This window comes from Colossoma macropomum, unplaced genomic scaffold (genome assembly GCF_904425465.1).
Source record: "Colossoma macropomum unplaced genomic scaffold, Colossoma_macropomum, whole genome shotgun sequence".
Lineage (NCBI taxonomy): Eukaryota > Metazoa > Chordata > Actinopteri > Characiformes > Serrasalmidae > Colossoma > Colossoma macropomum.
The window spans coordinates 19613613-19631330 of record NW_023494810.1 but is presented as its reverse complement, the minus strand read 5'-3'; the positions used below and the strand labels follow the sequence as shown (position 1 = coordinate 19631330).

Below are 17718 nucleotides of genomic sequence, written 5' to 3'. Positions count from 1 at the left end.
GTCACAATCTCCTAAAATCCTTAAGTTCTAATTTAAGCAATATTACAGTTTGGGGTACATAAATCGATCCGTGTGTAATTAGGCGATTGTTATTTACCACAAAATAGTAAATATGCTTTCATGCTAATTAATGACAATAATACACTTAAAGTCGTTGTTATTATAAAAATTAATATTTTTAGTAGGCATTTTATTTCTTTTGCAAATTGAAAAATAAACGTTTATTACGTAGAATAACACTAAAACGGGAGCAGTGCAGACTGTGACTCTGGACAGCTGAAACAGAAATAAAAACAGACTGAACATTTTCTCTGTTTAGGTCTATTTTATTGGAAATAAATCAAGTCAAAAAAAGGCCCTCGAGGGCGTCGCTAGGCCAGGTTTAGGGGATTTTAGCTCAAATTTTACAGCGATTATAGGGCACTAGGACCTGCGAGAGGCGCTGTTGTCATTTGGGAGTAAATGCAAAAATAACTGCTGGAGTAACTCATTTCATTTTCATTTTTTGTGTTTTTGTATAAATATTAAAAAAAATAATTAAAATCACATTTAATTAAAAACGTCAGTAAACTACAATTCCAAACATTGCCTTTTCTCATGAACTGCACTGTTGAACTCGGGGTATTTCACATCACGAACTTGCAATAAAGCATAAAATACACATTCTGTCATCCATGAAAACTGTCTCTCAACACAGAACTGTAAATCCTTCTGTTGTGTCCTGAATGCAGAAGACGTTCATGTGTCATTCATGTGTCATCAAAAACGCTGCACAGACGTTTGTTTAAAGGAAAGTGTACTCACTTTTCACAGTTACACTGACAGTATTTTAACGACGAACATATCCTTTTGACATCAGTGTAGACAATCATTCCAGTCTGATATCCCCCCCATACACACATGCAATCCTAAATCATCCTTATATCCACATTACTTAAGTGCGAGAATTTCATTAACTGACATTTACCACATAGATCTGTTTAACGTTTAATGTTATTTTTCCATCATCTGCATTAAACAACAAAATGCAAGCATAATTCAGCATTGAATCAATGTATTTCTGCTATATGGGGAGTATATAGCGGAGGATCTCTGGGGGATACCTGCTCTCGGAGTCGTCTGCCTGGACAAACACAGATGGGGCTAACATGATCACAGCAGCGCGGAGTTCACTGAAAAACATGGAACTCCATGGAGTTTTGCTAAGTTGCCAAAAGGTAGTTATAATCCCATCTGACAACCTTACTGAATAATGAGGTTGTGACAACATTGTTCAGACAACGTAAATAGCACCACATTTTGACAACGTTGTAGCAACGTTGTAAGAAAGTAGACAATGTTGTGAAAACGTTGTGTGTTTGCTGTGTAGTAGCACGTTGGTGCTCTACTGTCAGCATAATCTGCCTGTTTTAACGAATTAAATATAAATATAAAATATAAATAACGAAAATTAATATTTACTTGTGAAAACTGAATAGGTGCTTTATGTAATTTAATTCCAATTAATAAAAACGGACCCTGTCTCTAAAATAAGATGGGGGAAATTTTATTTATAATTTCTACATGCTAAAATATTACTTCTAATTAAAGTTTATTTTGTACATGTTGGAATTCGATTTTTACTAGTAACATATTTCAAACTGAATTTTTTATATAAAAAGGTGTATTAAAAGCTAAAACGATGACCTTTTGATGAAGCGTTTGTTTCAACTCGTTTTCGTTATTTATCATGGAGAAATCAGCGCCGGCCTTGAACGGAGGGAGGAGGTGTTGAGGAGTCGGTGGTTTTTCCCGGCCCGCGTGCAGCGTCACGCACCGCGTGTGTAACTCTACACGAACCGCAGGCTGATGTTGCTCGCATGAGCAGCTAGCCACCTACAAGGCTACAGCTCAGCGTTTAAAACGTTAATTCACTCGATACAAATGTAAGGTCTTCTTCCGTCTACGGTTACAGGATAACTCGCTGGAGTGGAAATGGCGCTGTCTGCCGTGGCTGTAGCGGTGCTCTGCGCGGTTCTGTCGGCGTGTGAGGGTAAGGCGCTAACAGCACTGCTCCACTTTGTGCACAGGCCTCAGTGAGAGGCAGAAGACAACACTCCGCACGTGAAAGCGATAAATATGAGTCTACAGTACAGCCACGCCCGTTAAAACGGTCTCAGAATACTGTGGTGATGCACGGTGTTTCTGTAATACATACACATGGATATGTGTACATTTTTATAAAAATATTAAATCACGTTCGCAACCTATCGGTGGATCGTTTGTCAGGGTTAAATAATTTAAACCGTTAATGCCACTTCTTTATTTGTAGTCCCTGAACGTGTTTACGTTCAGGCCACATGTTCTCTCCGTAAATGTTGCACATGTAAGACCCAACTTTAGGCAGTCTCATGTGCTATTATACGAGTACAAATAAATAAAAGCAGCCTATCGATTATTTGCTGTCAAGTGGTTCTCATGTGAAATAGATCAGTTTTAGTGTTTCCTTATACGGGGATGCTCATGGCTGTTTTCATTAAAGAGAAACGATGACCTGAACAGTAACTAAGCTGTGACAGACAGTACATGACGACAACTAGGTGATTAACCCTTCTGTTATGTCGCGGTTCAAATGGACTTATTTCAAAGTTCAACCATACAGGAAAAATATTTTTAATAATTTTTGGAGCATGAAACCTTTTCTTGCTCTTATTACAGATAATAGCCTATATAGATCTATAGTCATACCAACACTACGCATCTGTACTCTCACAGAGGTTGAAAAGATCAATATGAGCAGAGAAATGACAGCCCCCAGGAGGGTCTGGAACATATCATTGTTAAGGATAGTGAAGAGGAGGAAGTGTCTGGAAGTGCAAATGATCTTGAGATCAATTCTGATAATAATGATAAATTGGCAGATGATGAGAGTATTGTCCCACAGCCATTAGCTCAAAGAGAGATATTTATATCAAAAAATGGCATCAAAACATGCATTGGGTCAATTTGACCCAGGAGCATTATTGCTGTTCCTTACAGTTGAACATAATAGGAGGGTTAGAAACATTCTTAAATCTATGAACTTTTGTCCAACTAGATACTGAAAGCTAATCCAAGAGTTGAGACTTTGAAGCAGGTGGTTGAGTGGCCTATATTTAAGCAACTGTTGCAAGGGGAAGGCAAAGATGTGTTTTTTTTTTTGAGAATGTCCATGGGGTGTCTTGTAAAGTCCTGCTTTGTTCATGTAATGTTAGCCTGATAAAATATTATAAACGACACAGTTTTAAATGCTCATGCACAAATTTCAAACATTTTTTCCCTATTACTGGATACTGTATTGAAATTGTCACACCTTTATTACACATTGAGTCATATTTTGAACTAGACTTCAGGTTAAAAGTGATTACCCACTAAAACAGGCCTACTTGCTGTGTTCCTTCTCCAGTGCCTTTCAGTATTTTTAGGTAATGCGCAAACAGAAATTGGAAAGGTGACTTGAAATCAACACAGAAAACTTTTATTTATAAAAACAAGTGGTGCAGAATCATTCACTTCACTATTTTCTCTTATGACAGCTTTTTAGAGAGTTTATTTGTTGGTTAATCTGTGTTTTCCTTTGTTGCACACAGTGAGTGCAAATGAGGACTGCCTGTGGTACGTGGACAAGAATGGCACCTGGCACAATGGCTTTGACTGCCCGCTTATCTCCTTCTGCTGTGGGAACTGCCACCGGCGTTACTGCTGCCTGGATGGCTTCAAGATGATCACAGAGAGGGGACAGAAACGGTGTATGCTCTTCCATCTCAGGTACAGCATGTAAACACCTTCACATTCCAGCACCTCACATTAGCACAATTTTTATACAAATAACTAACAATTTGTTTCTAAAGTAACGACATAGTGATTTCGAGTGGATTAGTCTTCTTGAAATACCCAGAAACCAATTAGAAGTGGTAAGAATGTAATTATACCAACACTTTGTTTGATAGGTGCACTCATATACATAGTGTTGATCATTGACAGTGGTTTCCTTGAAAGACAGCAAATGAAAGTCTCTCGGAATAGACAGAGGGGTGTATTGGCACTGTATTATTAAATTTAAACAGTTCAAACTTTTATTTTTTGATTTTTAGATATATTTTGTACCCTAAAGAAGAGCTATTCCATGCAGCAAGATTTCCCAGTTTCAAAGCTTGATTTTATCAAAAATACTGTTCCGAGGTAATGGATATACTTGCAAGACCTTGGGGCACCTGGCTAACTAATATACTTTCCGCTTTTCTTCTTTTAGGTTAATGAATGGGGGTTAACTTGTAATAATTATGTTTTTTCTTAAAGTACATTCTTTCCCAGCCCTCTGCTATCCTCCTGAGTCAACAGCAATAAATGAGTTTAGTGTTCTCTGTCAAAGACATCACACACAGATCAGAATAATGCTGGGCTAAGCAGCCTCCTGCTTAGACTTGCAAAACTGCAAATTTATTTTTAAAGGGATCTAGATTGTCCACCAGAGATACTCATTAGGCAGAAGGCTCTTAAATTACAGAAAACCTGTTGAGATGGGATTAAATGAATAACAAGAATAGTTTGAGCTTAGATGCCTGGACAAAGACTCTTATTGTTTTATTGATTTTGCTTTTGGTTCTCCTGTTAAACTGATGTATAGACTTTTGATCAATAAAATGGCAAGTTCTGTGTTTTCCAGAATGTTAAAATTTACACTGTGAACCATTTTACTAGTGGTATTGTTTAAATTGTATTATCTGCAGGCAAAACCAGCCAAATACAAAACCATCAGGAGCTGAGTTTCTAAAATTTGTAATCCACAGAGAAATTTCATAAAAAATTCAGTACTTTATTGTTAAGACTAAAATATATTGTTTTAGTACTGGGTTTTAGTTGCACACATACATCAATACAAAATAAGTAGTCTATGGTTCCTGTATATTAATTATTTTACAACACTAAAACAAATGTATTCCTAAGGTATGTGTGCAGAGTGGTGACCAGAAATTACATATTGATTGCACAATGGTAATTTCGAGAAAAATTAGTATTGAACATTGAGGTATTGCGTTTTTGTGTTCTTTAGTGCACGTTCTTTTGTAATACTAAAGAATGCTTGTAATACTCTTGGTTAATCAGTAAAACAGGATCTGTTTAAAAACAATCTAAACCAAGTGTATTATAATGAAGCAATGATTTTCACCTATGGGAAGTCTTACTCTGTTCACTTTTTGCTATTTATACTGAGTTTAGAGTGTTGTGCACTGGAATATGCTGTTGTTTTTATTTTGCATTTTACACAGAATTAAGGACAATTTGTGTATTTTAAACAAACGCTGTATTTTTGCTCTGTGGATGGCTAACAGTTTATTCTGAATCACAGGCAAGTTATTATAGAGATCCATTTTGTCCATGTTGTGTGTGTGGCAGGAATGTTACGAAATCTGTGGTTAGTTTAAGGGGAGGCAGTAAACAGTTTCCTGGCAAAAGTCATGTGCTAGAGTGCATGTTTTCCATCCCTCAAACACCAGTAATGTAACTGCAGTCATTTAAAAAGTTCTGTTTCTGTTCTTAGTGAGCCATACAGATGTTATGAACTGTACAATTTGGCCGTTTTACCACCAGTCTGTACAGAACAGCACAGTACACACCACTTTATTAGACACATCTAACTCTTTGGTCCACAGTTAATTTTCTTGCACAATTTGTGTTAGTCATCCTTGAAGTCTTGAGTAAGCAGCAATAAGTGATTGTGAGACAATTCTCAACTCAGCAGTGACACTGACATATTTAATAACCCCAGCAACACCACTGGGCCTGATAAACTTCGGACAGTGCAGCACACACTAACATTACCATTACTGTGTCAGTGTCACCTCTGTGCTGAGGATGGCCCACCACCTAAATAACATCTTGTAAGATGGAGGCTAATAAAATGTGCAGAAATAGATGGTCAGTGAACTACAAAGCACATCTATATGGTGAATTTTGTACACGATAGGTGTAACTGAGTGTAGTTGTTATGTAGTTGAGTGATCAATGTTTTGCTCCTCAGTCCCTCCACTATAGCAGGCATTGCTTCATCTATCCTGCTCTTCGTGGCTGCCATTGCCACCATGGTCTGTTGCTTCATGTGCTCATGCTGCTACCTATACCAGCGCCACCAGCAGCGAGGCAGGACAACTTATGAAGGTACACCCCACCACAAACAAACAACTCATTCAAGCTGGATTACTTTTACTTGGGGTAGTCCTGAAATTTGAGTGATTACCCTTGAGATCTGTGATGTTAGTATAGTACAAATTTGAAATGTGTGGGGTTTTCAGGTATGTTAAGTAATAATTCCAGAGTGAAGTATCTTATATAATTGGTCAAACCTATTCCTCTTTAGGTAATATGCTGATGGCCCAATTAGAAGGAGAAGGAAAATAAAATTTCTTGAACGTTGGTCTCACAGGGCAGTGCAATTTCTCATTTTTCCTAAATTTGGCCTTGGAGGTAGTTGTGGTTAGTTGGTTTGGGCTTATATAATTTTAATCTTTATGCTGACAGGAACGTCTGGGCTATTACTGGACCGCCTATGGTAAAACTAATCCACCTCAAATAGGGCTTAAATGTACATTAGGAGCTAATGCATTGTATAGGTATGAACCTTAATTTATTTGTATTATAGAAACCCAGAAGTATCGTATATGATGCACAGCATGTTTTAGAGAATTCTTGACCCTCTTACCTAACATTTTGTCAGTGATACATTCAGAGACTTTGTCTAACTCATTGAAATCTGCCCCAGATAGTTACAATGCATGCATGTCCAGTGTCTGCATTGACCATTGTAAAATGAATCAGTGTGCGAAACTGGAGCTTTCTGTGTGCTGTCTTGTTTTCTATATAAACTATATAAAGGAAGCACTGTGCTACCTTCATTACTGGATGCCCTGTGATAGTTTCTGAGTGAGCATGCACACACATTCACAGCAGAATTTAGAGCACTATGGATTTGTTGATTTCTTTCATCAGAGCAACAATAAAATTGTTAACTGAATTTTGAAGGATGGTCCTATTCATATGTCTGTTTGCTCAAAATGGTAGTCTGTGACACAAACGAATAAAAAAAATTTACAAACCTTTGGTTTTGTTAAGTGACAATAAATGACAGCATTGAGAAATCATATTATTAACAGAAAAGAGACAGCTAAAAGGCTGAGAGAGCTTCATTTTACCACAACATTAAAGGTTTTATCAGCATGTTTTACATATTAGTTACTTTTTTTTTTTTAAATAGATGCATTCAGATACTTAGGCATGGACACCTGTAGTTTACTCAGCCTGCTATGAGTGAGTGACGTACTTTAACTTTCAGCCCAGCAGATTCCAATGGCCAGCTACCCTGTGGAACCCATGTATGACGCATATGGTAAACCCATTGGAAACCCTGAGAACCCTGGATATCCTGTGGCTTCACAGTACTCTGGTATGCCTCCGCATTATCCTATGATGATGCAGGGGCCTTACCCCCCTTACCCTCCTGCTGATCCAGGGTACAGTCAAGGAGGTAATTGACTATTTTAAAAATCTACTAGACAAGGTTAGTGGCTTATAGAGTTACCTTTATTCTCTGTATGTGTCACGTAAAAGCAGAGGTAGAAGAAGGAGAAATTTTTAGTACACTTTCCACCCTGGTATAAAAGGCATAATATACAACCCCAACTCATGTAAAAGTTGGGATGATATGGAAAATGCAAATAAAAAAAAAAAAGAAAGTAGTCATTCCTGAAATTTACTCTGACTACTTTGACATTGCAGACATTATGAACACAAAATATTTCATGTTTACTGGTCAACTTCACTTCATTTGTAAATATACATCTGTTCCTGCCATTCAGGCCTGCAACACATTCCAAAAAAAGTTAGGATGGGGGTGGTTTAAGACTAGTAATGAGGTAGAATAATTAAATAAAGATGTAATGTGAAACAGGCCAAAGATGACAAGGACCATCCAGAATGTTACCAGCTACAGGTCTAAAAGCCAGGGTGTGTCATGGTATAGGGTCATGTCAATGATCTTGGCCAAAGTAACTTACATGCATATTTCAACAAGATAACGCAACACCACATTCTGCACACATTACAAAGGTTTGGCTGAGGAAGAAGAGGGTCCAGGTGCCGGATTGGCCTGCCTGCAGTCTCGACCTGTCCCCAACAGAGAATGTGTGGGGCATTTTAAAACGCAAAGTGCAACGGCAAAGACCCTGTGCTGTTCAGAATCCAAATTAAAATGTGTTTCATTTGAAAAAACTATAAATTGCACAAAGTAAAACATCAGGTTGTTGTTTTCAGTGTTATACAAGTCAAAAATAATTTACAAATCACTGTTTTCAGTTTTAATTTAACATACCATCCCAACCTTTCTGATTTAGGGTTGTATTTGGTGCTGCTTATGATAAAGCAGGTAAGCTTTGTGTTTTTGCTTAACTCATTTATTGTGTTCTGTATTGCAGCTCCTCCACCGTATTCCCCTCCACAGTACCCAGGCCACTGAGACCACTGAGGAATCCTCCATTTAAGAGAGCACAACAAAGACTAGTTGGTGGCATGAGACACTGCTCTTGAGGAGTCCGTTGACTAACCTGTGGCACTTTTAAAAATGTTAATTTATTTATTGTATTTATTTCTCAAGTGTTCTTTGGAGTGCAGCATGAATGGCCTGGGTTTGCCTGCTGTTGGAGTGAGTCCCACTGTGAACACATGTCTCATTTTACTAACTGCTAAGACATATTTACCTTCGTTGAAACATATAACTCCCTCACCAATTTACATACCATCCAACATCAGGCCATCTTGGTTTTTTACTTTTAATTCCCTGGTGTATCACAGTTGTTTTTTGCGTAACATTCACATGAAGGACATTTAGAGTTTTAGTGTTTTTAGTGTTTTTGAAAACTTGTGCTGCAGGTTGATGGACTGTCTTTGTTTCATCTGCTGCAGACTCCTTTTTATGTGTTTGTCAGTCTGTCTACAACAACAGACTACAGTATTTTACAGCACATATGAATGACAGTCCAAAAACTTGAGTTAATAAAAATTCCACAGCATTTAGATTTGTCTTATATATTAGTTTTTTTTTTACCACCAAGCTGATTACTTTTAATTTTAGTTTTGTCTGTTCATGTTTGTGTCTTACTTAATAATGGCAGTTTATTAAGTAAGTCCCTTAACTAAGGTTCCTTCAGACTTCAACCCAACTTTAACTGTTGCTGTAGCTTATGCTACCTAATCAACATGTTTTGCCTTACAGAGGTCAATAAAATTAGCTGACGATAACAGAGGTAGAACAGATATACTTACTTAAAATTCACAGCCTTTCTATAAATTTTGTTTTCAAATGATTTTCTCATGCAACTTAGCGGAGCATATCTCTGTTATTTCAGTTGTTGTTTTTTCTTTAACGGTCTTGATGCATACTCACTGGCCACTTCATTACACCTTGTATCTACACCCATTGTCCATTTTATCAGGTCCATTATGTAGTTCTACAATTACAGACTGTAGTCTGTTTGTTTGTCTGTATAATTTGTTAGCCCTGCCATTGTGCCCTGTTCATCAATGACTATGAACCCCACAGGACCACCACTAAGCAGTTATATTTGGATGATGGATCTTTCTCATTATTGCAGTGACACTGAAATGGTAGTGACAGGTAAGTGTGCTGCACTGGTACAAGTGGATCAAACACAGCACTGCTGCTGGAGTTAAACACTGTGTACACTTATTGTGCACTTTTTAGAACACTCCTACCTTGGTTCACCCTGTAGATGTAAAGTTAGAGACGATAACTTGTCTCTCTTGCCACACAGTTTGAGTTAGTCATAATCTAGTCCCTCATCAGTGGTCAGTTTCTGGTCACAGGATACTATTCATTGGATATTTTTGGATGGTGAACTGTTGGTGTTGGATGGTGAACAGTCCAGCAGTGACACTGAGCTGTTTAAAAACTCAGGCAGCACTGCTGTATGTGATCCTCAGTCCAGCAGTGACACTGAGCTGTTTAAAAACTCAGGCAGCACTGCTGTAGGTGATCCTCAGTGCAGCACACACACAATTGCATGTCAACACCATGTGTGTGTCACTGCTGTGCTGAGAATGATCCACGACCTAAATGTCTACTTAAACATAGTCCTGCGAAGTCTTGACCATGGATGAACAGAGTAAAGAAGGGCTAACAAATCATGCAGAGAAACATTACAAATGTAGAACTACATAATGCAGCTATACAGAAAGTGGACCTGATAAAATGGACAAGAAGTAGAGGTGCAAGGTAGGTGTACCTACATAAAAAAAGTAGTCAGTGAGTGTATGTTGAGATAAAAATAATGTTCAAGAAAGTTTATGAGATCATCAAATTGTAAAGAAAGACAATTTGGGGATGATACCTTTTCTGATGAAAGCACTAAAGGAACTGTCCACTGAGAACACTGGTAGGTTTATTGGAAAAAGGAATTTAAGTGAAAACATTTCTGAAACCGTTTGTATCTGCTGTGATTTAAGTAAGCGTTACTACCTCCTCACATTAATGCCATAAATACCAATCTAAACTGGAACTCATTTGCAGTTACCCTGTGGTACAGAGTATACGAACCAGATTTAGTTGTGATGGTTTGTGTACTGCTGAAATTACTTATACTTTAATGCAAATATCCTGTGATATTATGTAGAGAGTGTTGGTGTAATTTATTGTTTATTCATCCCTTTGGAATGTGAAGTGAAAACTGATACTGTATATCTACAAAAGACAAAGAGATATATGTTTTACATAACAAAAAATAACCATTTCACTCATGGAATGATGCAAAACTTTACTAGAGTTAGAACTTAAATTCTACCCATTATAACAGAGTTCTAATCTAACAGCCTGAAATGGAAGCACTATAATGCAAAGCTCACTTTTTACAATAAACAACTGGTCTTGTACTTGAATGTCTCTTCAGTTGTTCTTGTCAACAAAACATTTTATGAATTTTGTATCATTCACTTATTGCTGTAAACACAATATGAATCAGTGTTAAATTCTCTAGAATGTTTGTGGAACATTTGTGTTAGGCTGTTATTTCATCACTACATAAGAAAAACAGTCACACGTTATCACAAATAGGAAATAAGTATCCCAGATACTTTGGAGTTTTAGTAAACTACATCCCTCCCAGTTGCCTTTAAAGGAGTGTGCACCACCAGCTAAATATGGGCATGCAGTCATAATGGATTTCAAGGAATGTCCATGCAGACTAGAGCAGTCATGAGAGCCTCCGGTACTGTGCCTCCGAACGGGCTCCACTGCTCCTTCTCTTAAATGTATCAGTTTTGCTTTATGGGAATATACAAGGGGTGAGACAACCACAGCCATATGCATATATAGAATTGTTTCGTTTGTAAATTGAGTGTTTTATTGAAGTGCACAGTCATGTCCCGGAGAAAGGTAAGGGGATTGACGCGAACTGGGCGCCAGGTGAGCGAGGACCCAGATCTTGACAACCTGCTGTCAAACCTGTCACCAGAAGAAATGGAGGAGCTGCAGAAGGAGGTGTCCACTGTGCCGGATCCCGACCCGAGCGAAATCATCGTTGTGGACCAAACTGATTTAAAACAAAGCGCACCTTATAAAAAGGAGTCAGGCTCGAGCAATCGTGATGATGAGTCCAGAATGTGTTTGCAAAGGAACTTGTCCACAGAGGTATGTCAGTGCTGCAATGTTTAATAGCTGCTGGTCTAGCAGAATTGTTAAGCTGAGCTTGAAAGAATCACACACAGTAATCATAACGGTCAACCATCCTTTCAAGTGTCCAGTAAGCATCTGAAGATGGTGCACCTTCCTTTGCAACTCCTCAGTCTTTTAAGGAAACTGCAGCTTGACTAGTGATAATAGTATTTTGGGCACTGTTTTTAAATTGTTTCATTTTGTAGTGACATTTTGAAGGCATCATGTATGTCATGTTTCCCATTTGATGCAGCCATTGTAGTCTTAGTCTTTGTATCTAATCATATGGAAACAGGTGATGTAAAAGCTAGAACAAGCTGTCTTAACCACAGACCATGCTTGTGTTAAGCTCTTCGAAAGAAGTGAAATCTCTCGACTCTGTGGTGGTTCTGAAGGCCAGGCCTGATGGGATTCCTTGGTTGATTGCTTCTTTGAGCGCTGCCTTTTAAGGTTATGTCTGCCATGGCTGGAAGCTTTGCACAGCAAAACAGACTATGGCTCACAAATCAAACACTCAGCCACTGTGTAGATTTATGCCTGTGTATAAAAAGGCTGGCCACACAAATGTAAACATGAAGTATCTGATACTCAATGTACAGAACATTTCTCATTAGGTTTATATAGTAATTAATGTCATATTTAGCTGTATAATCTGAAAACTTTAGGCTAAACAGAGAGAGTACTAGAAGCTCACTGTGTTGAAGTTTTCTTGGTTCCAGTATGAAAAATTCAAAATGTTCTTAATAGAGTGCACAAACATCTGGGTGTGGGGACTGTTACTCATGTGACTCTTGCTCTGACTAAGTAATAAGTTGTGCATGTATCAGTAATATTTCCTGCTATGTTCTTTTTTTAGGGTGAGCCTAGAAGGGAAAGTCGGAAGCAGGAGTATCTGAGAAAAATGGGCCTGAGTCAGGAGAAGAATGTCCCCAAGACTGACACCAGGGATGTAGGCCATCATAGACAAGCCAGCATTTCCACACCCAGTGCTCCTCATGAACGAGAGAGTAAAATGGAGAATAAGACCACAAAAACTACAGAAGAACCCAAAAATATCAGAGCAGGGCCCTTTAAGAGGGAGGAAGAAATTGCAAAGAAAGGTGAGGTCACGGAGAAAACACAGAATGATGATTGTAAGCTCAAAGAAAGACGAGAGACAAAAGACAGCAGCAGCAAGACGAAAGAGTTGATATCCAAGCTTCAAGATAAAAAAGAGGACCCTAAAGAGAAGGATAGAAAAGAGGAGAGCCGGAAGAGGGAATCAGGGGACAGCAAGACAAGGGACCTGATCTCCAGGTTGCAAGAGAAGCAGGAGAAGGAGGAAAGGAAGGAACGTGAGAGAAGAGATGAAGTCAGGAAAAGAGAAGACAGCAAGACAAAAAGCCTTGTTTCCAAGTTAGAAGAAAAACAAAATCAGGTTGCAGAGATTAAACCAGATGAAAAGAGGAAGACAGAAGAGAGGGAGAAAACAGACAAACGGCCAGAGTTGGTGAAGTCTAATGATAAGAATAGAGATTCAATAAAAAATAATGTTAGAAAAGAAACTGATAGCACAGATAAAGAGAACGAGAAAGAGAAGATGGATAAAGAAATTGTAAAAGGGAAAGAGGAGCTAAAGATGAGTTCTATCGACAAGGGAAAAGAGGAAGCCAAAGAGCAAAGTACATTCCAAAATATAAATGAATCCAGCAAGGAAGAAAAAGTTGGAAACTGTGTGGCAGAAAAAAACACAAAAACAAAGAGCAAAGAAGAGGAAGAGGAAGAGGAGTCTGTTAGCATGTTTGCTGAAGATCTGGAAAGGGTTAAATGCAACAACCCTGGCATGACTGAACTCAATGTCAACAACTCTGAGGTAATCAAGGTCAAAACCCTCATTCAGTTTGCTGAAGCTCTGAGTAACAACACACACATCAAGACATTTGCCCTTGCTAACTGCCGTGCAGATGACCATGTGGCCTACGCTATTGCAGAAACCTTACGCAACAACAAAACCATCACTAGCGTCAACCTGGATTCAAACCTTCTCACTAGCAAAGGCATCATGGCACTGGTCCAGGCCCTCCAGCACAATTCCACCCTCACCGAACTCCGTTTCCACAATCAGCGGCACATCTGTGGAGGCAAGACGGAAATGGAGATGACGAAGATTTTGAAGGAAAACACAACACTCTTAAAACTGGGTTACCACTTTGAGTTAGCCGGTCCACGTATGACCATGACTAACATCCTCAGTCGCAACATGGACCGGCAGAGGCAGAAGCGGCTGCAAGAGCAAAAGCAAGCCCAAGCCCAAGGCAATGGAGACAAGAAAGACGCACTTGAGGTCCCGAAGCTTGGCTTCAACAAAGGTTCTCCAAGGAGCTCACCAAAGCCATCTCCCACTCCATCTCCTGTACCATCTCCTAAGTTAACACCCAAAAAGGGGTCTGGTGGTCCACCGCCCCCACCTCCACCACCTGGGGGCTTACCACCACCACCCCCAATAATGGATGGTGACTTCCTGAAGAACTCCCTGACCCCTGTGTCTCGAAGAAAGCTTGATGACAGGACTGGAGGCCGAGGTGGAAGTCTAAATTCAAGAGACCAACTTCTAGCCTCTATAAGGGGTGCCAACATTAAACAACTCAAAAAGGCAAGGAATTGTAATAGCCCACCGTTTATTTTAATAGTAAAGTTGAGTACTGTTAATGTGGTTCCACAAAATAATTCTTTGAGCAGTGCCATAGGGAGAACTACTTTTGGATCTCTTTTGGATTTATGAGTGTGACAACCTTTTGGAAGTGTAAAGAACCTTTGTAAAAGTTCTATAACAATGTAAGGATTCTTCATAGAACATTCAAATTTTGTGTAGGTTCTAAGATGGGTTTTTGAGGGAACCAAAATTGTTATCATGCAAAGAACCCTATTAGTAAGTTCTTCAGGGAACAAAAATTGTTTCCTCTATGGCACAGTGCAAAGACCTTTTTTTAAAAGTGTAGGACCAAACATATGAAACAATGAAGAGACTTGCCCTTTAAAGAGTAATTCTTTTGCATCCAGATGGTTCATAAGGACTCTAATTAGTGTTTTTTTTTCCCTTTTTCTCCACAAAGGTTGCATTACCCAAACTACTGCAATAAACAGACAGAGAAGAGTGAAGGAGAGACAAAGAAAAGAAGGGCAAGAGAAAGAGGCCAAACATCTCACAGACCTTGAGGAGATCAGGCATCAGAGTCTACTACTGCCCTGTACTATGAAAGGAAGGGTGTGAATGTGGTATCATTGCGTAGGATGCACAGCTTCAGCTCAGGATTCTCCCGCAGTACAGTGGACTATGGAGAGGAATGGAAGCTTGGTGAAGTTGTGGTTCTTAGAAGCTGAAATTGACAGTACCCGTTGATGCCTTGCTTGTTGTTTGCACTAAGTGAAGCAATTCATATGGTATATTGAAGAGTGTGTGCAGTACAGTTTGTATGTGTGTATGACTGTGTTGACAGTAAAAAGGAAAATATCATTTTGAATTCAAATCATGATGTTAACAGATTCTAAATTATCAGGGAATTAAAGGGGAACTGAATCAAATATTATGAAATTGTACAATGCTATGGTTAACACATTATGGAAAATGTTGTAAATGTGCCTGGTGGACACTCTTAAAAACAAAGGTGCCAAGAAGGGTTTTTTGGAGTGATACCATATAAGAACCCTTTTTGGTTCACTAAAGAACATTTCAATGAATGGTTCTATAAAGAACCATTTTTTTGTAAATAAAATATGGAAGTGTTAAAAACTTATTTTACAGTCCACATAGTGTAAAAGCCAATCAAAGGTTTATCTTGGAACCATACATCCAAGCCAAGAACCATTTAGGAACCTTTATTTTTCAAGAGTGTACAGCAATATGAAATCTCTTATTTGGTTTGAATTATTTTTCAAACTTTCCTGTAATGTAAACACAGCAGTCGATTCACGTTAATACCCTAAATAGTATACTAGGTCTTAGTAGAATTATAAGGCAGATGAATCTTATTAATGCTGAAGTTTTGCAAATGACTCAGGATGAAAATGACTTCCTAAATAGAAAAGATATGATTTCAAGTGCTTACAAAGACATTACACAATTCAAAAATGACAGTCTTTTGCTGGGTGGAGTGTGTCATGTTTTTGATGACTGATCTCAGTGTCTTCCACAGTGTAGAACTGTAAGCTCTTCACATTTGGCAACATTGTGTAGTGCCACAATTTTGAGTGCCACTTGTCCTTTTGGTATCAGCTGTGCAGGTGGAAATATTATTCTGTAAGAAATGGTAGCATGCCAGTTAATTCATCTCTCCGATGGAGACACAAGTGGACTCATTATTTCGATTGAGTTCTGATGTCTTAGAAAATCATTCCAGTATTATCAACTTTTAAAAACGTTTGGATATTTGTTGGGTTTTCTGCACTCATACTCATAACAACACTCTCTTAATCTTGAAGATAAAACTTGTTTAAGTAAAAAAGGCCTTATTTGGCATAATTGGCTTTTGTTTGATGTTCAGCAGTGTACACCATAAGTAAAGATAGAATGACATAAGCAGATAGAATGACTAATTCATGACAAATGAATAGTTGTCATTATGATAAACACACAATGTTAAACAGATCCTAATAAAGTACTGCAGCACACATACCGTGTAGTGAAGAAATTTCTTGGCTAAGGCAAAGCAAATCTAATGCTTTGTTGTAAATGGCCATATGGTGTTTTGTCTTTTGTCAACAGAATAAAAATAGTAGGCTTGACTGAACTGATTGGATTTCCTCACAGCACAATTACTAAATTTTACAAGTTTTACAAGAGTAGCCACATGTGAGCCTAAGATCCCCATGCTAAATGTCAGCTAGAGGGATATGAAGCCCCACGCACTGTGCTTTGGAGAAATGAAATTGCATTCTCTTGAGTGATGGAGTACTATGCCATACTTTTGGGTTGAAGTGGAGTGATCCAGAACTAATCATCCAACATCAGTACATGACCTCACTAAAGTTCTTGTGGCTGAATGCACTTAAAAACCTAAAAGTATGGGCAAACTCCCAATTAATACCATTGATTTCATAAGAAGCGTTGGATGAGCAGTTGTCTCTAAAGTTCTGGACAGACAGTGTACTTTGGTAAGGGTTTGCTAAGATCATAGACCTGCAAATCACGTTACAATTTGGACATTCACATGTACTTAGTAGTGCACTGCAAATGAAACACCCTTGGAAAATGGTCCTCTCTGTTAAAGAGGGAACATTTTACATATTGTGATAACATAGATCCCGGGAACAGCAGATGCTGTGTCAACAGAAATGTCTTGTTTCAAGACCTTTATCCAGCAGTGAAGCCCTGCTGGAAATCTGAGGAGTGATTTGAACAACAGCAGGCCAGTTTATAGTGCATTTGCCCCTACCTCGCCCGCCTCACCCATGAAATGCCTATATTTGGTCATTCTCAATGTAGACTCATGCTGCAACTCATTCCTTTCTCCTTCCTAATAATGGGAAGATAGCCAACATGCTGTCTCTAGGACTAGAGAGAGAGAGAGAGAGAGAAAGAGAGACTGAAATCAATGTGCTGGTCTGGCAATGTGTAATTCAAAAAGCTGCCTGTTTTATACAGGAACATTGGCCATGGATCCTGCAGTAATCACTTCTTATATTCTTATAGTTTTTGAAGAGTCAGCATCACCTTGAAGTGTAGCAATGTCTACCGAGCAAAGAAGAGACTTTGAAATCCACTGTCCAAAAGTGTCTGGAAATTCCAACCAGTGTTTATTCTGAAATCAAGGGTATTAACGAGTTTTTCACCTTTCCTCGAAAAAAACCTTACAGATAGACTCAGTATTTTGAATTGAATGGATTTTAGACATGATAAAGTAAAATATACAAACATTATCTTTAGATAGATTAGAGTACATAAATGTGGCTACACTTCAATTCTTACTTGATACAAAGATGATCTTGCTAATACTGTCAATTTA

At 38.4% G+C, this 17718-nt stretch overlaps 2 protein-coding genes across 2 annotated transcripts; both read left to right on the top strand.

Moving 5' to 3' along the window:
• The first annotated feature begins 1775 nt into the window (after nt 1–1775).
• Nucleotides 1776–10956, top strand: shisa4 (shisa family member 4). Its single transcript, XM_036559902.1, has 5 exons — nt 1776–2032; nt 3609–3786; nt 6041–6177; nt 7349–7540; nt 8487–10956. Exons 1-5 carry the CDS (start codon nt 1975–1977, stop codon nt 8525–8527), a joined length of 606 nt encoding a protein of 201 aa, XP_036415795.1. The 5' UTR covers nt 1776–1974; the 3' UTR covers nt 8528–10956.
• Nucleotides 10957–11270: 314 nt separating this feature from the next.
• lmod1b (leiomodin 1b (smooth muscle)) lies at nt 11271–16388 on the top strand. Its single transcript, XM_036559932.1, has 3 exons — nt 11271–11713; nt 12594–14369; nt 14830–16388. The coding sequence occupies exons 1-3, from the start codon at nt 11444–11446 to the stop codon at nt 14854–14856; spliced, it is 2073 nt and encodes a 690-aa protein (XP_036415825.1). The 5' UTR covers nt 11271–11443; the 3' UTR covers nt 14857–16388.
• The last annotated feature ends 1330 nt before the right edge of the window (nt 16389–17718 follow it).

What these genes read in the sequence shown, in the direction of transcription:
- shisa4 (XM_036559902.1), top strand. Translation starts at nt 1,975, where the DNA reads ATGGCGCTGTCTGCCGTGGCTGTAGCGGTGCTCTGCGCGGTTCTGTCG. An exon ending in GGTTCTGTCGGCGTGTGAGG is followed by an intron (nt 2,033 to 3,608) that starts GTAAGGCGCTAA and finishes TGTTGCACACAG; the next exon opens with TGAGTGCAAATGAGGACTGC. An exon ending in AGGCAGGACAACTTATGAAG is followed by an intron (nt 6,178 to 7,348) that starts GTACACCCCACC and finishes TTTAACTTTCAG; the next exon opens with CCCAGCAGATTCCAATGGCC.
- lmod1b (XM_036559932.1), top strand. Translation starts at nt 11,444, where the DNA reads ATGTCCCGGAGAAAGGTAAGGGGATTGACGCGAACTGGGCGCCAGGTG. An exon ending in AAAGGAACTTGTCCACAGAG is followed by an intron (nt 11,714 to 12,593) that starts GTATGTCAGTGC and finishes TTCTTTTTTTAG; the next exon opens with GGTGAGCCTAGAAGGGAAAG. An exon ending in ACATTAAACAACTCAAAAAG is followed by an intron (nt 14,370 to 14,829) that starts GCAAGGAATTGT and finishes TTCTCCACAAAG; the next exon opens with GTTGCATTACCCAAACTACT.